Raw genomic sequence first — 23,726 nt, forward strand, 5'->3', positions numbered from 1 at the left:
TCTTATTTAGAAATAGAAAAATGTTTATTTGTTAATTTTTTTAGTACAATATGTGGGTGGAGGATCAAACTCACAACCTTTTAGTTGGAAATATATGCTAATTGTTGTTGAACTATACTCGCGTTTATTTGTTAGTTTTTAATTTCTCTAACTTTTACAAAAATATCCACTGATAGTTATATTTTATTGATATTTTCATTGATATTTCTACGAGACTTTAACATTTTCATCTACATGGATACCTAAAACATTATATGAATCTCAAATATTTATTTAATAGATAATCGCATGATCATCGTATAGTTAATAATATTAATGTCAACTAAAAGATTTAAAATACAGATGGTTCCAACTCTTAGGAGGACTGAAAATGCTGTTGCTAGGATAAAAAATACTCCTCACTTAAACTTGCCATGGTTTGAACTTTGAAGAGAATTAGAGGTGTTTTTTACGACATGTTTTTCTAATGATATCATATTTTTCCTAATCACAAATATTTCAAGTAAAATGGAAAATGTCACAAAAAAAAAAAAGAAAAAAAAATTGAATGATATTTGTCGTTGGCTATGTTCGTTGTTAGATCGTCTTGTAAAACGACATGTCGATTAAAAATAAGAATTACATTTGATTATTCCGGCGGTTCGCCCTTGTCGGAGTCGGAGCGCGATATTCTCTGAAACCTACTCTTCTCCCTCGCCGACACTCCGCCGCGAAGTCTCGAAGCTTCTTTTTTTTTTCTGAGTGGAAACCCTAGTTTCTGAATTCACTACTTCGAAATTGAGTCTGTAAAAACAGTTGGAACTCTTATTTCAAGAATTCCTTTGCTTTCTTACTTATTGACGAAAAGCTCACACTTTTACTTTCTACCACTATTATTTTCTTCCTCCGTGAATTCCTAATTCGCCTGTCTACCGCTTCCATTTGGCGATCAATTGCTTGAAAGTGGACTACGACCTCCCCAGATGCACGGATTTTAGTGTATCATCATCAATCGTGGCTATTGCGATTTTCAACCCTAGGGTTTTTCTTCTTGCTGAGTTCGTCTCTCCTCAATCAGTCGGGAAGAAGAAAATAAACCCAAGTTTGTTTGTTTTCTTTTCCCCTTTTGGGGGCACTGGGGTGAGTTATATTTTGGCTTTTCTTCAGCTGGTGTGCTTCATGTCATTGCATGTTCAGAAGACTGTTAAGAGCATTTGTGGTGTTTTTGATCGTCATATACCCTTTGCCTATTTTCATCTATCCTTTCGAAGCTGTTCCCATACCCTGTCTTCTGCGAAATTTTCTGATGTTGACTTGGTAATTTCTAAAGTTCGGGTTGGATGCAGTGAGGATGAAGTTTTCCAATCTCTCTTGCAGGATCAAGCATGTAACAGCATACAATTTTCCCATGAACTTGTTTACAAGCTGCTCCAACGATTCAAAGATGATTGGAAGTCTGCCTTGGGTGTTTTCAGATGGGCAGAATCACGCTCTGGATTCAAGCACACGCCAGAGTTATATGACATTGTAATAGATACATTGGGCAAAACAAAGCAAATGGTCAAGATGAGAGGTATGCTAGAAGAAATGAAGGAAGCCCATCTCGTGACGCTTAATACCGTAGCTAAGGCGATGCGGCGGTTTGCTGGTGCTGGGCAATGGGAAGGTGCTGTAAGGACATTTGATGATTTGGGAAGTTTTGGGTTGGAGAAGAACACCGAATCTATGAATGTGTTGCTTGATACTCTGTGCAAAGAGAAGAAGGTCGAGCAAGCTCGACAGATATATTTGGATCTCAAATTGCATATTTCCCCAAATGCCAACACATTCAACATTTTTATCCATGGTTGGTGTAAAGTTGAAAGGGTTGATGAGGCACATTGGACACTACAAGAGATGAAGGGGCACGGTTATCGGCCGTGTGTCATTAGCTATTCAACGATCATCCTATTTTATTGTCGTCGTTTCAACTTTAGTAAGGTTTATGCATTGCTTGATGAAATGGACGCTCAAGGGTGTCCAGCAAATATCATCACTTACACCACCATCATGTGCTCACTGTCAAAGTCAGAAGAGTTTGAGGAAGCTCTGCAAATTGCTGAGAGAATGAAATCTGCTGGGTGTGAACCCGATACGCTTTTTTACAATTGTTTGATCCATACGCTAGGGAGAGCGGGCAAAGTAGGGGAAGCTATTCACGTATTCAAAGTAGAAATGCCAAGCAAGGGCGTTTTACCGAATACATCAACCTACAATTCGATGATTTCGATGTACTGTCATGGTGCACGAGAAGAAAAGGCTATGAAACTGGTTAAGGAGATGGAGAATTCAGGGGTTTGTAAACCTGATGTTCAGACATATTACCCATTACTTAAATCCTGCTTTAGAACTGGAAAAACAGAGTATATTCTGAGTAAGTTATTGGATGAGATGATGAATAAACATCATCTAAGTCTTGATATATCAACATATTCCCTTCTGATTCATGGCCTTTGTAGAGCAAATAAGTGTGAGTGGGCTTACCAGCTGTTTGAGAAGATGATTGGTCAGGATATAAAGCCAAGGTACCTTACATGTCAACTGCTTTTGGATGAAGTTAAGCAGAAGAACATGGATGAAGTTGCTGATAGGATTGAAGGTATCCTGAAGAAATTGTAATTGTGACCTTCTCCCGCGTTTCTTTGGTAACATTTTTGTTTCTCGTTTTCCATCCAGAAAAACATAATTTTTTGGATAATTTTTCTTGTTTTTTTTTTCTTTTTTCTCTTTATTGAAAAAAGAAATGAAAACATATTTGGTAATTATTCCTTATTTCTTGTTATTAATAAATGTTCAAAATCTTATGTATGCATTTTATCTCTATTTAAAAAAAAATTGAAAACAAGAATAAGAAACTTGTTGCTTTTAAAATTTCTACACAAATTTTGAGAACATTTTTTTACAACGAGAAATAGGAATATTAACAAATGAGTTATGAGTAACAAATCTCATGAAGGTAGGAAAAGCATGACTGTACTTGCGCACACGGTAGAACAATCATACGAAGTCCGATCTGACGGGGTGTCGTCTAATTTTGAATTCAGTTGGATGAGATGCCTCTATTTTCTAAAACTTCCTTTGAATCAATAAGTATTAGTTTTCGAGAGGATTGAATCTGGGTTACCGAAGTAAGGAACAATCATACCGATTGTTCGATGCCAACGTTGTTGGTTTTAACGTCTTTTCGCCTATAAGGATGAACTGGTCTATGCATTCTGGTAACTGAATACGTAGAATTACTCATTTCTGTGATCACATTATTAGATGTTAATGTATTTGATCCCTCTCCTTTTTTTTTTTTTTAAGCCAGAAGGTTTTAAGTTCTTAAACAATGGAATTATTAATTTTATAAAACATTTCAAAAAGTGCTTCCCTCTCATTCTCTCGTATAAAAAAAAAAAAAACTGAAAAATAAATAGAGATATTAATTGTCAATAACTCTAAAACAACTGGTCTTGAGAAGCTTTGACCTTGATTTTTTTTAGTATAACATGTTGGGTAGGGAATTCGAACTCACAATCTCATGCTCACGATCTTCTAATCAAACATATGTCTTAACTTATTGAACCATGCTCAAGTTGGCCTCCCAAAAATCATTTAATATCATTTTCTTTTATATATGAATCTGCATAATTTTCCCATTACATAAACTAGAGTTGTATATTTATCATCATAATTAATGTAATCCTTGTACTTTTTTCTTAACCAGAACACGATACATGCATCTCGAATTTGAATTTCTACTTTTATATATTATACTACAAAAAGGGAAAAAATAAATCTTTTTGTGATAGATTTTTTATTGTTGTATTTTAACTTTTGTCATAATCGGTATAAATTTCGATACAAATGAATTAATTATTCAACCTGGTTGTTATTTTTACAAATGCATTAAATTAGATGTATGGCATGGAAGGGGATTCCATCAAAAATATAGTTGGGTCTTAAAACCTATCACGTGACTGTGTAAAATTTTCCATTTTAACTCATGATTCTAAAAGCCAAGCTATACGTCTGTGTAATAAAATTTGTTTTTTTTTTTCTTTAACGCTTCGTGAAGGAGCGATGATCAAAGATAGATGTCTTAACCGGTTAACTATATCTATGTAATATATTTTTTTTCCTTTTTAAATGTTACATAGAATTTTTCTTTATTATTATTCTTTTTTTTGTAATATTTCATTACAAACACGATGAGAATTCAAATCAACAACCTAAGTATGACTGGAGTTGACTCTAAAAACCATAGTTGGAATATCATTTAACCCAATTAAATTCTAGATTCTAAAAATACAAAAATGGAAAATTGATTCAATATTACAACCACAACATAATTGGGAGCATAGTATTAAATATCACATATCGACATTTTCATTGATAATTTCATGTATTTGACGTTGACATGAGAGGTAAATCGATATTTTTATAATATTACAAAATAAAATCGACAAAACATAAAATATCAATAAAATCTCACTAATATTGACATAATATTAGTATTAATAATTATAAATATTTAAAAATGATGAAAGGCTTATTTTGTTAATTTAAATAGTTTTTACAAATGTTTTATTTTTATCTTTTTTTCAGAAATATCTATGGACATTGATATTTTATCCATATTTCTTCTATCGACAAATTAAAACATCTATATTTCCATTGAAATCAACATTTAAAACCTTGGGTTTCTAAACGTTCCCGTGGTTAAATTAGGCAGAAAAACATGACAGTTTAGGCACCCAATTTACTGATTTTTGTAACCAAACAACTACCACACCAAACAAGACAGCCTCAGTAATCGGATTCTCGGTAGATTCAAAAGAGGACAGCCCACGCCCCCCCCCCCCCCCCCCCCCCATGGAAGGTAATCTAATGACAGACCATACACACCTCGTCGACCCTACGTTTAAGAACACACTAATTATAGATTGTGTGTTCAGATCCTTTAAATATGGCAGCTACACTACACGCCACTCACCAACACAAAACTCATCGTTTTGTTGTGGCACCACACGACCGGAGTTAGATCTTAGAGTCCTCTCGAACTCACCCATCTTACTCTCTTTCTTTTGTTGTTCATTACATTATAATCGATCGCATTGGCATTTTGCTGTAAAGTCCATTTGGGAAAAAAATGACTAATCAGGATCCGCCGCAGAACGGTGAACCAGCTGCCGATCAGAAGGCAATCGACGACTGGCTTCCGATCACTTCGTCGAGAAATGCGAAATGGTGGTACGCCGCTTTCCACAACGTCACCGCCATGGTCGGCGCCGGCGTTCTCAGCCTCCCTTACGCCATGGCCGAGCTTGGATGGTGCATTACACATTCCTCTGCTCTCCAAAACCCCCAATTCAAATTCGAAAATTTCAAATCTTTTCAAAACCCCATTTCAATTCAATTCAGTTCAATTCAAATAAATTTGGCTATGCAGGGGACCGGGCACGGTGATTATGGTTCTGTCGTGGATCATAACGCTGTACACCCTGTGGTAGATGGTGGAGATGCACGAGATGGTGCCGGGGAGGAGATTCGACCGGTACCACGAGCTGGGCCAGTACGCGTTCGGCGAGAAATTGGGCCTCTGGATCGTGGTCCCGCAGCAGCTGACCGTGGAAGTGGGCGTCAACATCGTGTACATGGTCACCGGCGGCAAGTCCCTGAAGAAATTCCACGACACCGTCTGCCCAAACTGCAGAGAAATCAGAACCTCTTACTTCATCGTAATCTTCGCGTCCGTCCATTTCGTGCTGTCCCACCTCCCCAATTTCAACTCCATCTCCGGCGTCTCCCTCGCCGCCGCCGTCATGTCCCTGAGCTACTCCACAATCGCGTGGGTCGCGTCGCTGGAGAAAGGGGTGCAGCCCAACGTGGACTACGGCTCCATGGGGGACACCAGATCCGACGCCGTTTTCCACTTCCTGAGCGGGCTCGGGGAAGTGGCGTTCGCGTTCGCGGGGCATAACGTGGTGCTGGAGATCCAAGCCACGATTCCGTCGACGCCGGAGAGGCCGTCGAAAGGGCCGATGTGGAAAGGGGTGGTTTTGGCTTACTTGGTGGTGGCTCTCTGCTATTTCCCTGTGGCGTTTATTGGGTATTGGATGTTCGGGAACTCTGTTGAAGACAATGTCCTGATTTCTTTAGAGAAACCCGCGTGGCTCATCGCTACGGCCAATATGTTCGTGGTGATCCATGTGATTGGGAGCTACCAAGTTTATGCAATGCCTGTGTTTGACATGATTGAGACCGTGCTGGTCAAAAGGTTGAAGTTCACGCCCAGTTTCAGGCTTCTCTTCATCACCAGAACCACATATGTTGGTGAGTGAGTTCATTCCATTCCGATCTATATAAATGAATTAAATTTATTCGACTGGGTTTATTCATTCTTAATACACTCCAACGTTATCTTTTCGTTTTAGGGAAATTTTTTGAGTTTGAGTTTGAGTTTAGGCAATTCCTTAATTGGTCTTCTTTGATTGCAGCATTTACCATGCTCGTGGGCATAGCTGTGCCGTTCTTCGGTGGCCTGCTTGGCTTCTTTGGAGGCCTTGCTTTTGCTCCCACTACATACTATGTAAGCAAATTACCCATAAACTTAAAAGCTCGATAAATTCAAATTGTTACAAACTAAGATGATTAAAATCTTGAAAGGAATGCTTTGCAACAATGTCAGGGTGAATGGTGTTCATCCAAGATCGTTTTTGGTCTAGTGAGAAAATAAAGACTATATATAAAGTATTTAGTATTGGAAGATACATAGGTTCTCTTATCATTAAAAAAAATTGATAATTCGTTATATTTTAAAAAATAATTCTATGCTTTTGCATTTTTATTATTTTTTTTTATGTTTTTTTCTGACCCAAAAGCAATTTTGACACCAACCTTCCATAACATTGATGAAATTAGAATTCCTATCGGATTCCCCACTATTCTAGTAGGATTATATGAATATTTTATACCTATTGAATTTTGACACTAAATTATAATTTTTACTTTTCTCTATGATTGCAGCTCCCCTGCATCATGTGGTTGGCGATTTGCAAGCCCAAGAGATTCAGCTTATCTTGGATCATAAATTGGGTATAAAACCTTCTGATTAACCTTACCATAGCCTATCTCCATTATTTGCTTTTCCCCAATCTCCATCTTTTTTAACGTATTTTTCTTCTAACTTTGTGTCTCAGATATGCATCGTGTTAGGAGTGATGTTGATGGTCCTTTCGCCCATCGGCGGGCTGAGAACACTCTTGCTTTCGGCCAAGAATTACAAGTTTTTCTCATGAACCAATCATTGCAATATTCATAATTCCATAATCCAAATAATGTACTCTTTTTTTAGCACACCCATGCTCTATTTCTAGGACACTAATGTTGTGCACTGCATGTACATTAATTAAGTACCAAAACATGCAAGGGAAGCCAGCTACAATAATTTCAAAACAAAGAATTGTATTTTATACATGCACTCGTTGGAGAAATGGAAGCTGTTATTCAAATGGAAGGCTGGAGCTATGTGTTATCTGTTTATTTGTCATTCAATGTTAGTTTTATTTAATTTCATTATATTATTATTTGACTAAAAAACTCATATTATCATGGATTCTAATTCATTTTCGTAAAAAATTAAATATTGTTTATTCGAGTTTAAATAAGTTAAAAGTGCAATTATTTACTATTAAAATTTCAGTTAGGAATGGATAAAAAATGAATCAATTTATTCTATTATTGTTAATATTCATTGTATAATTAATAAAACATACCCACGTTACCCTACTCTAGTTTATACTACTAAATTTATAAAGAGTAGAGTTATGAATGGTGTCGAATAGTTATAAATAGGGGTGGGCATATGGATTCGAAACATTGAACGGACCGATCGATGGCAGTGAACATCGACCGACCAAATCTGTATTAATAAAAAGAAATTACATTTTTTCTAACTTTATAATTTAGTTAATAAAATAATTAGGGTTTATTTTTTGTTCTACCTTCACGCCGCCCCCACCCCCACCCCCTATTCTCAAATCTCCGCTGCAGCGCAAGCTCACTAATCTTTTAACTTTAAAAATCGTGGTTTGAAATTCTAAAAAGTATATTTAATTTTTTTTACATTAATGTTTTTTCTTTTGGTTTGATTTGTGAATCCTATTTTTTTTTTCAACTGTCGGTTTAATCAACAAATCGATAGAACCGATCGATCAATGCATACGGGTAGAGGAAAGTCGTCGGGTTCGGAAAAAAAAAAGCAGTAATTTGAACCAAAGCATTATCGTCATTATGAAGGGTAAAAATGGGATTACTCGACATATGGATCAGTAGGGTCGAGGGAAGGCGAACCGACTCGGTCGGTCTTACTATATATACAATACAACTGAATTGATCGTTTTTTCTCATGAAAAACCGAACCGACTTACGCTACTACTATAAGTTACTGAAGGCTCTCTTTTCCCTCCAATTTCTGGCAACTCAAAAGAGAAACCGCGGGATCTTTTCAAACCCTAAAATACTGCGATTAGAGGCACTGCCATGGAAGAAGAGATCGGAGCAGAGTTCAAGAGGAGTGGTTTCACGTTCGATGAAGAGGAAGAGATTCTCAAGAAATGTAAGCTCAGCTTGTCTTTTTTGTTTGTTTTATGTCAACGGTTGGATACTAATGAGGCGTGGCGTGGCGATTCTTCCATCTTCTGCATTAGGTCTCACGTTCTGTGTTAATTACAATCTAAAGCCTTCGGATATAGTTTCTAGCTGGGAAGTTTACTATCTCAACAGGTGACTGCTTCTTCTGAACTATTTTCATATCTCCGATGGTCCTACAATTTAACATCTACTTGTCTAATTATCACTTAGAACTTTTCTGAGGCCTTTGTTTTTTTCCCCCAAGGGCAGCAGTAGAAAGCAACTTGATTTTGTGATATTATTTAGCTCCGAAGCTCGAATTCTGGGTTTTGTCTTTATTTTGTGAATGTTTTTCCATTTCTGAAGAGTTCGAGGATAATTGTTTCTCGGTTACAAGCTAATTGAATGTCTTGGACAGGCAATTAGATGGGTCAGTGGTACAGATTTCACAGATGGATGGATTTTTACAACATTTACAAAATGAGCAAAAACAAGCAGTCATTAAAGGGGAACCGGATCTTCATATTTATTCGAGCAAAGATGTGGACATGTATGGATTATTTTCAATATTTTCTTATTTTTCTGCTTTACGTAATAAGCAAGCACAAATTCCACACAACGTAGAATGATATTGATCTTTTGCTTTTCACCATCTATAGCTCACTATCCTATAATTGTGGTGTCAATATACGCACATGGTTTCTTTAGCAATTTTATGAAGTATGACGTACTAGTATGGCGATATGTGGCAATGCTTTAAAAGGTTTAAGGCGACCTCGAGACTCTTTCTCACGAGAGGCAAGACATAAGTCTTGAGGCATTCTGTTAGGTACCTTTAAGTTCGGTAAATTGCCTATTTGTACCAGGTTTGTAAATCTTTTCAGTACTTGATGAAATAACTCTTTCACAATTTAGTGAAAGATTTCAAGTGACACCATCAAACCCAAATAATAACTGTTCATTAATAATACATATAATATAACTAAGTTGGTACTTGTCTCTTGTTGAAATTTTAGTCGTGTTCCCTATTCGGCTGACAAATATCTCTAAGTATTACCGTAAGAAAGTAATAAAATACAATCTGTTCAGGATTTTGAATGACGAGGATGAAGATACAAACGAAGACATTCTTAAAACTCCAAATGGGAAATCTCAGAGCCTCCACAAGGAGCGATTTGACTCAACACCTTACACAAATGAAGGCTTGTTCTCTTCGGGGAAGCCTTCAAAGCATGTGACACCCTTCGGCCAAAGAAGAGAAAAATTTGTTGTGAGGTTCAGCATTAATGGCGTGCCTGATAACGAGACTCCTGAAAAGGAAGATAATTGCGAGAATGATGAGGATGCAATCATCAAGAAGGTTCAACCCCTACAAGGATGCTCCTTGACAGTCCTTGGATCAGGATCTGGACTTGAAGACAATTTCAGGTTCATGCATGACAAGGTTGAAGATAGGGTATTCACTATTTTTCATAGCATTGAATTTGATTCAATGGCACGATCACGACTTTAGTATATGTTCTAAAATAATTTAGTTTCTGATTTTATAGTCTAATGCTCTTGATAACCGAATCATGAAGTATGCCAAAGCTCTTTCTGCATCTGGGCAATATGAGGAAGCAGTGGACCCTACAGCGGCTTCGCAGGTAGTTTAATTTCATTATTTCACTCTTGCCCGATTTCTCTCTGAATTTAAGTGCATGTAAAATTTTTATTGAGAGCTGGGTAGCTTAGGTTTTAGGATTTATTCTACAAATCCAATCGAGGTCATCTAGCTGTTCGTGTTTGAATTTTTATCCTACAATTTTATGACTGCAAATCACAATACACTTTTTCTGAGTAAATGCTTAGCTTGCTTGGTGATACCACAAGTCTAAACGTGTGATCCCGTGTCAGAAAAGCATGTTTGCAGTAGGCATGATCTGTTGTGATGGTGAAGGACACTTAAACGATAAGTCCACCTTGTTACAATGCAGGTATTATTATATATTGTTTATTTTCCTGCTGTTTAGGAGCACTACTTTTCTATTATCGCTACTGTTTCCATTTTGGAAGTAAACAATACAAATACTATATTACTGGTAGTTATGTCATCTATGATCTACTAAACTTCGAGATTTGTTTTTTCTTATTTAGTTTTGAGCATTCAGGGGGGCAGCGAGTTCGTCTAGAATTACAAAACTTAAACCAGTTTTCAATCTTTCCTGGCCAGGTACGGACTGCAATGTAAATACTACTTTTAATAGCATCATCATCCGACATACATACCTACCTACAAAAATTGAATTCATGCAGGTAGTAGGTATTGAAGGGCATAATCCTAGTGGACACTGCTTGATTGCATCCAAACTTGTAGATTATTTTCCTTTGTCTGCCACTGTTGACCCCATTCTACCTCCAGCAAAGAAGAGAGCTTTGAACCATGATATCCAGCCAATGGATCAATCTTCTACACAGTCAAAATTATCAATGGTGTGTATTTTTGTAAATTCCTGATGTTTTTTCAGTCACCTTTTGTACCAGTCATCGTTGGATCATGTATCCTAACTCTTGTATCATATCTCTAGTTAGTAGCACATTAGAACAGGTTAATATTCCTGATCTATTAACATGTTTAATACGCACTTGAAATATTTTTAAACAGATTATTGCATCAGGCCCCTATACAACAACAGACAACTTATTGTTTGAGCCGTTGACAGAGTTATTAGCATATGCAAGAAGGAAGCTTCCTCAGCTACTAATATTGGTAAATGCTCATTCAGATCTTTTGTTTTTATGAAATGACCTGTCATTGTTGTCAGAAGTTCTTGTCATTGACGTTTTATGTTGTTTTAGCTTGGGCCATTTGTTGATTCTGAGCATTCTGATATCAAGAGAGGAATTGTAGAGATGAGCTTGGAGGAACTTTTTAACTTTGAAATTCTCAGAAGGGTAATAACTAACATGGTGTGCTTGACTTTGAAATAATTTATACGTTCCTTTTTTTTTCTTTTAATTTTGGCTTCATCTTGTTCAGGTGCAAGATTATGCAGAACACATGGGTCCTGATGCACGTGTACTGTTGATGCCATCTGTAAGGGATGCTAATCATGCCGAAGTTTTCCCTCAGGTATAAATTGTTGAGGCAGATCTATCAGCTTTTAAATGATTAAATTATTAAAGATCACCTTGTTCTGCAGCCTGCTTTTGACATTCCATCTGAACTTAAACTTCAGGTAATTTATTCGTAGACTTTGAGTTACTTCTAAATTTTATGGAGCTTCATTATCTTGAGTTATGCGTACTGTTGAAACTATGTTGCTTTGGTCCAGATTTCCTGTCTCCCAAACCCAGGCATTCTGGAAGCAAATCAGGTAAAACATGGATACGTCTTTGTGTTTCAAACAAGTTTTCTACGAATTTCTTATTTTGATCAAGATTTTCCTATGTCAGAAACTTAGAAGTTTGAAGTTCCCCATCACTGGTTTTCAATTAGTAGCTGGCTGTTTTTAATACGAAAAGAAAGAAAAATGGGAAAGAACAAGAGCTGGATGCTACATTGTAAATAAACACCAACAGATCCTTTCGAAAAAACCTTTCGAAAAAATAAACACCAACAGATAACAAAGCAAAACAAAAAAAGATTGATCCAACTAAGACCATCATCGCTGTTAGTCTGTCCATGATGTATGCGCCTGTGCTGGAGTAGAAATTTCAATAACAGACCATTAGTATTCTATTTCTTATAAATGAATAATTACATTTAGTTCCGGGTATCGTGCACCTGCACTTGCTGAGTTTATACCATGAGATAGTTTTTAAATTCTCATCAGAAAGGAAAAATGGAAAAAAAGTTAATAGTATTTTATTACCCTTTTGTAGAAAACAAATATAGACGTGGCGCCTCGTTTATCTCTTCTTGCCCTTCTCTTTTGGAATTCTGACAAAGTAAAAACAATCCAATGCATAATGGGAGAATGGAAGATCCTTTTGATTTCCTAACTGGATTCCCTTCTGCAGTTGATTTGGTTATTATCCTTTTGTTATCTTTTAATTGGAGGGAGGAGGGATCGGAAAGAAAGACTGATAGGAATGCCACGTGATATCTGCTTTTATTAGTTTTAAACAGAGTTCTAAAATATAGGCAAATATAATAAACCATGTTTCGGTTTGTGCAAAGTCTGTTGGCTAAGCATCTTTTAGCTGGCTATAGGGATATAATCAAATATTGACGTCTTAATTGTTTGAAACCTAGACTACCGAGCTTTCTTAGTTATTACATGCACGCAGTGGCGCAATAATAGTAAAAGTTCAAGAATACATAACCGACGTCTCATGTATATTTCCATCCATAATGGTTTCAGGTAAAGATAGCCTGCTGCACGACGGATATTCTCAGACACCTTAGTGGAGAAGAACTGTCGAGAAACCTAACCAAGGGATCAACCAATGACCGTCTGAGCACACTTGCAAGTCATATACTTCGCCAGCGAAGGCATGTTTTATGTTGGACACAAGAATGTTGGATATCCAACGTATTAATATAGTGTTCTCTTTATCTTACGGTTCTCTTGTTTCACTTGTTCGCAATGCAAACCAGCTTTTATCCTCTATACCCTCCAGCCGAAGGAGTTCCACTGGACTTTTCACTTGCCGCAGAAGCTCTTGACATCTCTGTAATACCCGATATTCTTATTCTTCCATCCGACATGAAACACTTCGTGAAGGTAAATGACTGTCCACTTTATTTTATTACTGTACATTTTACGTAGTATTGTCAGTTTTGTCTTCTTATCTTGCATTAATTTGTTCATTGTCAATACTAAGTCAATGATTAAAGTAAAAGGGTGGCAATTTTATTACACGTGTTATACATTCTAGATCAATGACTGGAGTTTAACCTTCTTATTTCTGCCCGTAAGCAGATAAAACGGACATGTTATTAAGAGCTTCAATGACTTCATTCTGTATCAGGTTATATCCCTTGGTGAAGGAGGATCAGAGGAAGAGCGAGCGAGCTGCGTATGTGTGAATCCCGGAAGACTGGCCAAGGGCGAAGGAGGGGGCACTTTTGTAGAGCTTAGTTACTTTGGTGCGCCGGACCAGATAAATGCTGCAGTTGTCAGCATATGAAAACGGAAGAGCAGAGCGTTTGTCTTTCGTCATTATTTTCAAATATGAAAACCCATTGTATTGAAATTCACTCACTGTACCATATCTTAGAAACGAGAGCTGATCAAAATATCAGTAACTTTTTTCAAACAATGAACTAATTTGTTTATAAGTATATCAATTGCATATAAGCATCATGTAGAAATTTTTAAGATTATCATAAACAAAAGCATCCACCTACTCTACTGCTTTCTCTACTCTAAACTAAATGGATTTTAGTCCAAAGCTAAAATGTATTCACACTACTTTGCCATGTCTTCTCTGGCGAAACCAGAGAGCCCAGTGGTTTCCAATCCACAATATACTAACCAATATAGCAGTTGCAATTACACCCATCCACGAAATCCATGCCCACTTGGGAATCACATTCTCAGCCGCACCACTAACATAAAATATTCCCATCTTGTGCAGAAAAACAGGCGCCAGGCCCCCTCTGAGAGTGCTGTAATAGGTATAGAAATATGGGGACAGAGCGTCCTGAAACTTAGCGGCGGCGGGTGCATCAGCTCTCCTGTAACCCGCGAGGCCCCAAGCGTTGTGACACCCACTGGTGAGCTCAGCCAGCACCAGAAGCACCAGAATTGGCACGGCCCCATGATGCACCAAGTAATGGCAGGTCACGAACACATAAATAACGGCCAAATGATGGCAGATGAAAACCAAGTCACGTGGATAAAACAGTACATAGTGAAGAAGATCCACCAGGAAATAAGCTATACTGTATTCGAGAACAAGGCCCTGGAAGTTGGTATTCAGAGCGGCAAAATCCCCGGCGTTGGGGGCGTGGAGAACTGCGAGAATGGCCATGGCAGCAGCGGGAGTGCCATGGGCGAGTGACATGAAGCTGCTCGCGGCTTCTAGCCTGTGCTTGGGCCCCCAGCTCCGGAACACGACCAAGTAACCAAACAGATACATAAATAGAAACATTAAGAAGAATACTGCCAATAATGGGAATGGGATCTCTAGAATTTGAGCCTCCATCGATATGGAAATTGCGAATGACAGAGGAGCAAAAACTGGGTACAAGTTATGCTATATGGGTGATGGGATATTCGAACAATTTTCAGGACGAAAAGAACAGGCTTTCTTCAAAGCAAAAGCAACGCTACTGTATGATCTCCCTTGGGCCGGTGTCGGGGCAGTCTTATATATCTGCGTCATGAAGAATTATCCAAAGATTTCAAGAATCCGAGTCCAATGTGGATTAGACTTTTTAGTATCGTGCAAGATTTTTTATATTGACTGACATGTCTTTGATTTCCTATTGTGAAATAGCAAGAAAATTTCTAGTATTACGCACTCTTTTACTGTGATATCATCGTATTGAGAGTATACATAGGGTAAATAAAGAGAGTCTAGGTAGGACTGACATTTATTGAATTATGAATTAGAATGATGGTGAGATTAATAGATCATGTTAATTTTGATATACACGAATTCAAGTGATTTATGAAACATAATATTAGAAGAAGGAGCCCTCCTAAAGTCCTATGAAAAAGAAATTGTAAACCATAAATCATAGGAAAATAAAAACTCAAAATACTAAATAAATGGTTAATTTAAAATTATTTAAACTAACAGACAAGGGAAGAATTAAAATAGAAAATTTTAAAATCAAATCCTATGAATAAGATCAGAGGCCATAGTTGGAAAAAACAAAATATGATGGGTGGATTCGGCCCAGTTGAGGGGATTTGGCGGGAAAACGAAAACCATCGCCACTTCATCAGCCGTTGCTCTCCCTCCAATTTTCCGTCGCCATTAGCCAATATGGATTCCGATTCCGATTCAGGCTCAGACGTCTCTCACGTCTCCGCCACTCCTCCGAGAACTCCAAATCCGCCGCCGCCGCCGTCTCTTTCGCTCACTTCAGCCTCCAATGCCAATCGTAGGTTCAGTAAAGCCTCTTCTTCACTCGCGCATGTCAGATCGAAACCCCCAAAATCCTCCTCCAGGCCCAGGGTTGCTAAACGGTCCCCATCACCCGATGCGAAACCGTCCAAGGATGAATCGCCTCCACCAGATTGGACTCCCCTTCCAACACTGCCGTTTCAAATCCGTCGGGCGTCTGATCAGATTCGTGCAATTTCGTCCTCCGAATCAATGGAGATGCTTCCAGCCGGCTTCTTCTCAAAATCTTCTTCGTTCTCGAAATTCCGTAGATCCTGTCTTAATCTTGAGACTTCCGAGGATGATCGGTCTTTATCGGAGCCGAGCCAGCAGAACAATGTTGAAACTGAGATCGCCAGTTGTTCAACGGCTGATTGGGGAACTAAAGATGAATTATTTAGTCCCGCGAATCCAGTGAAGTTCGTTAGGAAACATCCTAACTTGATAGGAGCTCGTGTACCTGTTCCGCCAGTCAAAGTGCGCAAATGTGGAGGTGAAGGAAACTTCGTGAAACTTAACATGAATGGCAGGAAACGGAAATTTGTTAAGAAAACCAGCGGGAGAAATTACGGCCAACGGGGTAGTTTCCGGCCCTATAGAAGGACTAAGACAAAATTAAAAACTGAAGATTGCCTCGAGACGGCTGGTTTATGCGATGAAGATGGTTTGGTTACAGAAACAACGCAACAGAAGCAGAAGCAGGGCAATGGACGAGCGAAATTTGATCCCATTACCATTGAAGAGACTATATCCAACGTGCGGAATGACCCATCTAATGATAACTTGGTGCAGCTGTTGAAGTTAGTTTATGGATATGATTCTTTCCAAGATGGTCAGTTGGAAGCAATCAAGATGGTGCTGGCCAAGAAATCCACGATGGTTGTTTTGCCCACTGGTGCTGGTAAATCGATTTGTTATCAAATACCGGCAATGATTCTACCTGGGATAACCGTGGTTGTCAGTCCTTTGGTGGCATTAATGATCGATCAGATAAAACAATTGCCACCTGTAATTCAGGGTGGTTTCTTATGCAGCAGTCAGGTGGTCGTTGCTCTATTTCTCTATCAAGCTTTTTAAACATTTTTTTGCACTCGTATGTTGACAAAATGTTAAAGAGTGCAACTTAACACTTATGTATTTTTAGAGACCTGAAGAAGTATCTGAAATAGTGAGGCTGCTTATTCAAGGGACGATGAAGGTATCTCCACATGAATGAAAAAACTCTTATCCTTTTCTCTCTCTCATGCAAATCATTATCACGACTTTTTCTTGTAATTTTCATTAGATGAATCCATTAAATCATTATCTTGTATTACATGTTGCAAGTACTCCTCGTCTTTTGTCCTTGGATTAGAACAACTGGGACTTGATGATGTATAGTTTGTCATCACTTATCACGTGGTTAAGCTCTTATATATTTTTCAGGTGCTTTTTGTTTCACCTGAAAGGTTTCAGAACACAGATTTTCTGTCAATATTTTCTGGCGGCTTAGTGGTATCACTTCTTGTGGTGGATGAGGCACACTGCATATCTGAATGGCAAGTTGACTCCCCATTTCAAGAATGTTTGAGCCTCGTTTAGACCAGCACCATTTTCTTATTTAGACATTTCATTTCCGAAGCCTCTGGCTTTCAGTATATGCAATGGCATGAATGAACTAGTCTAATCTAACTTATTCAATTTGATTTTACCAGGTCACACAATTTTCGACCATCATATATGAGGCTTAGAGCATCTCTACTTCGTGCTCAACTCAACGTTAACTGCATTCTTGCAATGACTGCAACGGCAAATACTGCAACTATTCAAGCAATCATGACCGCATTAGAAATTCATTCAGACAATCTCATTCTCAAGTCTACTGTGAGGACAAATCTACAGTTGTCAGTTTCAATGAGTAAAAACAGGCAAGTATTAAATCTTAAGAGTTGATTTGTCTCCTTCACAACCCTTTTATCTTTCTCATATGGATCCTTTTAACCCTTTCAATGTTTAAATTTAATTTGGTGAATGTGTTGAAAATAAGGGTGAAAGATCTACTGATGCTAATCAAGTCTTCTCCCATAACTGAAGTTCAGAGCATTATTATATACTGCAAGTTTCAGGTTTGTTTGTGTACTTGAGTGTTTCAAATGCTTTGTTTATTCTGAAATTTATCTGCCAATGATATATTTTTATAACTACATAGAATTTGGGATGCAACATAAGCACAGCCTCTAGGTATCTAGACACAGCATGTCTTTTGAGTGAGTTTGAAGTGAAACGCTCAAACTAATATTCTTGTGGCTTTTCCCATTTATTTGAGTTCCTGAATGGGCAAATTTTTTTCAATATCTTTGAACTGTTCATTGTATCGTGCAGTAGCCATAACAGTCCTCTTGCTACTTAATTAAGTATCTTTTGGAGGGGAAATGGTCGTTGAATCCCCTGGCTGAATTTGTCTGTTCATCGTGCAGAGTGACCTGATAGTATTTCTCAGTTTCATTAATTGGCTAGATTAGTTTTGAACTTTTAGTTACCCATGATTGCTTCTCTACTTTGGTGTTGCAGTCCGAAACTGATTTGATAAGCAGATACTTGTGTGATAATGGCATCTCTGCAAAGGTTACTTCTGCAACTCAGCTAATTATGAATAAATATCCACTATCTGTTTTTTTGGGCCTTTGAAAAGTAAATCTGATTTGTTGTTTCATATTGCTAATTAGAGTTATCACAGCGGTCTTCCAGCTAAAGATCGTAAACACATACAAGAGAACTTTTGTTCAAACAAGATTAAAGTGGTGAGATATCGTATTCTTATATTATATATGTGTGTGCGTAAATATGCTTGTATGCATGCATACAAATGCAAAAGAATTATTTCCTTTTGCAATACATTGACTGTCACTTTTTTTTTAAAAGGTTATTGCAACTGTGGCTTTTGGCATGGGACTTGACAAGAGGGATGTTGGCGCTGTAAGAATTTAGCCAGCATTTTCAAATTGTTTTCTCCCTCAATATTCCGGATATATTAAAGTGGTTAACTAACAATGAAATAGCAGTATGAACATCTTTCTATATCCTATCCACTAATCTCTCTAAAGATGCTCCATGTCAGTAATGCCATAAATAAAAAAACATATGATCTTGGTTTTTCATGGTTGTATTTGTACATAAAATAAGGAGTGATCCGATTTTGGAGTAATTTGAATACATCAATTCCACATCTTTGTGGGTTATAATAATTTATAGCCACTTATATGGACCCCATTGTACTCATGAGATAAATGTACTCGGCATCAAATTTAGCTTTTATTGGTTTTGGAATGTGTACTACATGAACAATCAGATTTAAATAGTAAAATGTGTAAGTTAAATCTTTCCAGGTAATCCATTATAGCATGCCGGAAAGCTTGGAGGAATATGTTCAAGTCAGTAATTTCTTCTAAATATTGTTCATTTTTCAAGTTGACATGTATGTGATGAATATTTTATATGGATAAATGAAGCATTTCTTGCAGGAGATAGGGCGTGCTGGTCGGGATGGTAGATTATCATACTGTCATCTATTTCTTGATAATGACACATACTTCAAGCTTCGAAGTCTTATGCACAGGTCATGTGAATATAAATTGTCTCCTGTTTTGCTAGTTATACTCGGATTAGATTATTCTGGAACTGACTTGAAATTTTTTATGAACAGTGATGGAGTTGATGAATACAATATAAACAAATTTCTCAGTGAAGTATTCACTGATAAGAACTTGTGTGGAAAAGTGTGTTCAATAGTCAAAGAACCTGCGTCTCGTAAATTTGATATAAAAGAAGAGGTCACTTTCTTCTACTATTTTGCAACTATTTGAATTCCTAGTATTGCTTTAATTCATTTAGCCGACAAACTCAACTGTTATTATCGCAATGGGATCTAGTCCAAAATTTCATATGAATGTATGTTGGCTGTGCGTGTCTATAAATGAAGGATTAGGCAAGTCTAGCATCACTGAAATCTTTTCTGAACAGAAAATTCCAATAACAAACCTGTAAGGAAGAATAGATGCAACAGCATGAACGACAATTTGGAGAAATACTATACAATTGAGAACAAAACATCAAGATACGGAGTAGAACCATGGCAAATTTGTTACCGACTGTATTTACTCCTTGAAGCTAATAAATGGAAATAGTTTGTTTAAGTTGAGTAATTTTTTCTGACTTTTTCATCCCTACACATCCTTCCCACATGTTCATGGCTTCAAAAATTGATTGAGCAATATGATATTGATGTATAGAAGCCAAGAAGATCCTTTTTCTGCTGGAATTTTTAAGTGAAAATGGAACCTCTGGACAAAATTTCTCTGGAAGTTATTTATAGGTGAAGTTTCTTTCTCACTTGGTTTTATCTCCGACAGGTGATGATTACAATTCTAACGTACTTGGAGCTGGGAGAAATACAATACTTGCGTCTACTTCCTCAGTTAAACGTGACTTGCATTTTGAATTTCCATAAGGTTGGCCTTCAACGATTTCTTTTATCTCTCTTACTAAAAACGCTTAATTGATATTTTGATTGCTTCATTACTTTCAGCTTTTAACTAAATTAATGGTGTCATTCCTAACATACGTTCAATATCATGTAATCAGCATATATTGAATCATCTTCTTTTACCACGAAAAATATAATGTATGTTAGAGGTCTCAAGTTCGAACTTTTGAGTGAGCTTAATACCAAAAATCCTTGATGTCTCCCAGGTCTGGGCCTTTGGACGGGTGCAGGTGCCCCGAGTATAGGGGAGCAAAGTTCCAACTCCTAGTTATCAGAAAATAAATAATAAATAATAAATAATGACAGGCAAGATTGCCCCTGCAATTGCTCTGGTTAAGTAATAATTTGTAATGGTGGCAGTCAATATTCTGGAAAAAGGGTCAGGAATAGGTTTATTTCTCAGTGCTTAATGTTTTTGCATGTTCTTTGTTTTTCGCAGACTTCACCAGCGATGCTTGCTGAGAAAGATACCGTTGTTGCAGAAATTTTAAAGAAGTGAGTACCTAGTTTTGTTCTCGAGCAATCTAATACTACTATGCACCATTTGAAGAAACATGCTTTTTTGAATCAAGCTATTGAATCTGGGAACTTTCAGATCTGAAACTAAGCAAGGGCAGCATGTTTTTGACATGATCACGGTGGTCAATAGCATTGGGATTTCAGCTACCAGTCTCTCAAATCATTTGCAAAATCTTAAGGTTCGGATGGTTTTTAATGGAAAGCACCTCTCATCAACTCTTTTTTATTTGTCCATTTTAACAAAACGTGGCCAGTGCACTTGGGTTGTTTGTATTTTCAAACCGTTATTGCTTGAGCTTTATTCCAATATAACCTTACATTTCAAAATAAAATTGCTCTCAGCTACTCAATGTATTAGTATTTATCAGTTTTGAGGATGGTGAATGCATGTTAAACAGGTCTCGTTTATTCTCATCTTTTTTTTGAATTATTTTTAATGTAGCCGCATGCATGAATATAATTTGGAAAGGTTGGATTAATTGTTCATTGACATTCTATGGATGCGATATGCAGCTCTGGTTTCACTTATCCTTTAACTTGGAGATGTGTCATGGTATTTAAAACGTTATTTAGAAGTCAAATAATGTGTTATAGTTGTTTTGCTTTTGTAACTTCATCTCTATTCTCCTCCACTTCTTTCATGTAATAATAAGTTTCTTTCTTGTACTCTTTAGTTGAAGGGGGAAGTAACATACGAAATGAAGGATCTGGCCTACTGTTATACAATTTTGAAAATTCCTGAAGATTTTTGTTCTCTGTCAGCACATCTTAGAAAATGGTTATCTGAGATCCAGACTAGCAAGGTGGTTGATTCTGACACTACTATGCATTTGTTAATTTACTAATGTGATTATTTCGGAGGTTAGAACTCGAGTATCCAAAATCACGTTTGTCATGTTTCTGTAGTCGGTATAGAAATCACACTGCCATTCCAGTATATAATAGATGGTCATGATACCATAAAAAACTTGTTATTGAAGAGCCTTTTCGTTCATATACCCTTCTTTTACACACAATTTGGTTCACTTGCACCTCTTTTTCAATCAATATACTCAACTGTATAAAGCTTACACAGCAAAGTTATATTAAAGCCCAAAATATTTGGCTCATTTCATTACGTCAGTTAATTTGTATTTATTCGCCAAAAGTTTTATTGAGATATATTGTTGTAACTTTCCAATGTTTAACACCTTAAGGCTAAAATACTGCTGTTCAGACCGCATAATTTACATGCAAGCAAGGATATCTACTCTTTGTGAGTGTCCACTAATAGGTTGACATAGTGGGGGGATATATTACGCTTTTCTTTAAATCAAGCCGGCATGTGTCAGGAGGTTGATTTTATTTTCAGGTTAGGAAACTGGACGCCATGTTTGATGCAGTGACTTCGGCTGTGAATTCATGTGAAAAGAAGACTCATGGATGCTTCAACTACCAGCAGACACCATGCTTGGAAGGGAAGATTTGTTCTTATTTCCAGCAAGGTGATAGTTATGATATTCCAAATAAGATGAATCAGAGCAGGTACGTACAACCACGAGCTGATATATAATTATTACATGAACGGTTAATTCATGCAATATTGAATATTGGTAGTACCACCATGCTTATCTAATTAAGTAATATCATTTTTCTTTCTTAATAATGTAACTGTTAATTCTCATTCATGTCCATTTCCTGTTTGCACATGAGGTATAATCATGCTAACATTAGTATTATTCATGTGCAGCCCATTCCTGCGAGCAGATATAAAAGTGAGGGCTTTACTATCGATTTTATTTTCGACGGGTTAATGCTCACCAGCTGTGCTGAAAAAACTTTTTTACGTTATTCTATAACAGGTCTTTTTGCAGAGCAACTCACAGGCTAAGTTCACTCCCAGAGCCGTTGCAAGGATTATGCATGGCATTGGAAGCCCGGCCTATCCTTCAGCAATCTGGTCTAGAACTCATTTCTGGTACCATAATTTCACTTAGTTTCTATCAAATTATTTTGCATTACTTAATTTTCTGGAGAGTGAAGGACAAAATTAGCCATTGGTATATGCTTTAGCTGATGAGCCACTACTAAATCACATGTCAAATTTGATTTTGTCTAAACTTGTAAGAAGAAAGCCTGTCACCGTATTTCAACATTGAAAAGTAAAAAATTTGCCAAAAAGATAAGCAAACCATTATTGATTTTAAGCATTTGGGATTGGCAGGGGTAGGTATACACATGTCGATTTCCAGACAGTAACAGAAGCAGCAGCGGTAGAGCTCGTAAACTTTGTCAGGAAGGACGCTGCATCCTAGCTTGTTATGAACAGACAGGAACTTTCTCAAAACTATTATTGAGCATCTAGAACCAAAGGCTATGCAGTTGACACAAAATGTGATCATGAGTCTGCTATTGCCATTAACAATCTAGAAGCAGATGGTCCATTTTGTTCTTAACAGAGCCTAATGGTCCCGAGTAGAAGAAACAATATCGATTTGAAGAAGGTAGAACGACTGACAGAGACTTTCATACATCTTTCTTAATCACTTCTAGTAATCTCTGTTTTTTTCTTGTGCAGAGAGTTTCCATTACCATCCATCAAGTTGCCGAGTAATTTATACAAACTTATTGACTGCTCAGGCCCATTTGCCTTATTCATTGACTTCGTACGAATAATGCAACTTGTACTGTAAAACTACAGAACTTGTATATTATGGTACAAATTTTGGTGATCCTAAATAGGTGTCCTACCACTTTTTTCCCTTTTCCCTGTAGTTCTTTTTTTTTTTCACCTGTCTTCAACACTTTGGATCATGTTTAATGGCGCTCTTCTTTCTTTTGGGGTTACAATGGTGTTTGCTTTACAAGAGTGCTTGAAGGGATCTTGACTACCTTTCATGGCCTTGTTAGTACTGGGTGTTTTTTTTGGGCTGTTTGAGGTGTCTTGGGTTCGTAGCGGGACTGTTGTGCTTTGATGGAGGAAGTTTTGTTGTTCCACCTTTTTTGGGATAAGGAAATATTTACGTGG

The 23,726-nt window shown here is 37.2% G+C and overlaps 4 protein-coding genes and 1 pseudogene across 6 annotated transcripts; 4 read left to right on the forward strand and 1 right to left on the reverse strand.

Annotated features, from left to right (window-relative positions):
- The first annotated feature begins 581 nt into the window (after positions 1 to 581).
- On the forward strand, positions 582 to 2,826 carry LOC111019649 (pentatricopeptide repeat-containing protein At3g04130, mitochondrial). The gene has a single exon (XM_022296046.2). It carries the CDS (start codon positions 1,159 to 1,161, stop codon positions 2,635 to 2,637), a length of 1,479 nt encoding a protein of 492 aa, XP_022151738.1. The 5' UTR covers positions 582 to 1,158; the 3' UTR covers positions 2,638 to 2,826.
- Positions 2,827 to 5,199: 2,373 nt separating this feature from the next.
- LOC111019787 (lysine histidine transporter-like 2) lies at positions 5,200 to 7,519 on the forward strand. The gene is made up of 5 exons (XM_022296241.2): positions 5,200 to 5,334; positions 5,453 to 6,336; positions 6,501 to 6,592; positions 7,030 to 7,098; positions 7,203 to 7,519. Exons 2-5 carry the CDS (start codon positions 5,514 to 5,516, stop codon positions 7,299 to 7,301), a joined length of 1,083 nt encoding a protein of 360 aa, XP_022151933.2. The 5' UTR covers positions 5,200 to 5,334; positions 5,453 to 5,513; the 3' UTR covers positions 7,302 to 7,519.
- Positions 7,520 to 8,462: 943 nt separating this feature from the next.
- POLA2 (DNA polymerase alpha 2) lies at positions 8,463 to 13,919 on the forward strand. 2 transcript variants are annotated; one of them, XM_022296275.2, is made up of 16 exons: positions 8,463 to 8,620; positions 8,712 to 8,787; positions 9,053 to 9,184; positions 9,724 to 10,090; positions 10,185 to 10,280; positions 10,531 to 10,610; positions 10,771 to 10,846; positions 10,930 to 11,106; positions 11,279 to 11,383; positions 11,473 to 11,568; positions 11,654 to 11,746; positions 11,817 to 11,852; positions 11,949 to 11,990; positions 12,981 to 13,111; positions 13,217 to 13,343; positions 13,591 to 13,919. In XM_022296275.2, exons 1-16 carry the CDS (start codon positions 8,545 to 8,547, stop codon positions 13,747 to 13,749), a joined length of 1,869 nt encoding a protein of 622 aa, XP_022151967.1. In that variant the 5' UTR covers positions 8,463 to 8,544; the 3' UTR covers positions 13,750 to 13,919. The 2 variants fall into 2 exon arrangements, with proteins under 2 accessions (XP_022151967.1, XP_022151968.1); XM_022296276.2 differs by having other exon boundaries at positions 9,724 to 10,078.
- A 100-nt stretch (positions 13,920 to 14,019) lies between these two features.
- Positions 14,020 to 15,171, reverse strand: LOC111019804 (TLC domain-containing protein At5g14285 pseudogene; annotated as a pseudogene).
- A 267-nt stretch (positions 15,172 to 15,438) lies between these two features.
- Positions 15,439 to 23,548, forward strand: LOC111019761 (DEAD/DEAH box RNA helicase family protein). 2 transcript variants are annotated; one of them, XM_022296215.2, is made up of 20 exons: positions 15,439 to 16,719; positions 16,823 to 16,876; positions 17,104 to 17,216; positions 17,373 to 17,585; positions 17,705 to 17,783; positions 18,229 to 18,282; positions 18,384 to 18,458; positions 18,580 to 18,633; positions 19,044 to 19,088; positions 19,167 to 19,273; positions 19,361 to 19,487; positions 20,067 to 20,165; positions 20,640 to 20,695; positions 20,796 to 20,898; positions 21,394 to 21,522; positions 22,071 to 22,243; positions 22,449 to 22,473; positions 22,561 to 22,676; positions 22,923 to 23,202; positions 23,277 to 23,548. In XM_022296215.2, the coding sequence occupies exons 1-19, from the start codon at positions 15,451 to 15,453 to the stop codon at positions 23,011 to 23,013; spliced, it is 2,982 nt and encodes a 993-aa protein (XP_022151907.2). In that variant the 5' UTR covers positions 15,439 to 15,450; the 3' UTR covers positions 23,014 to 23,202; positions 23,277 to 23,548. The 2 variants fall into 2 exon arrangements, with proteins under 2 accessions (XP_022151907.2, XP_022151908.2); XM_022296216.2 differs by having other exon boundaries at positions 19,179 to 19,273.
- Positions 23,549 to 23,726: the final 178 nt, after the last annotated feature.

This window comes from Momordica charantia, assembly GCF_013281855.1.
Source record: "Momordica charantia cultivar OHB3-1 chromosome 9 unlocalized genomic scaffold, Mcharantia_2.0 BLBB01000009.1, whole genome shotgun sequence".
Taxonomy (NCBI): domain Eukaryota; kingdom Viridiplantae; phylum Streptophyta; class Magnoliopsida; order Cucurbitales; family Cucurbitaceae; genus Momordica; species Momordica charantia.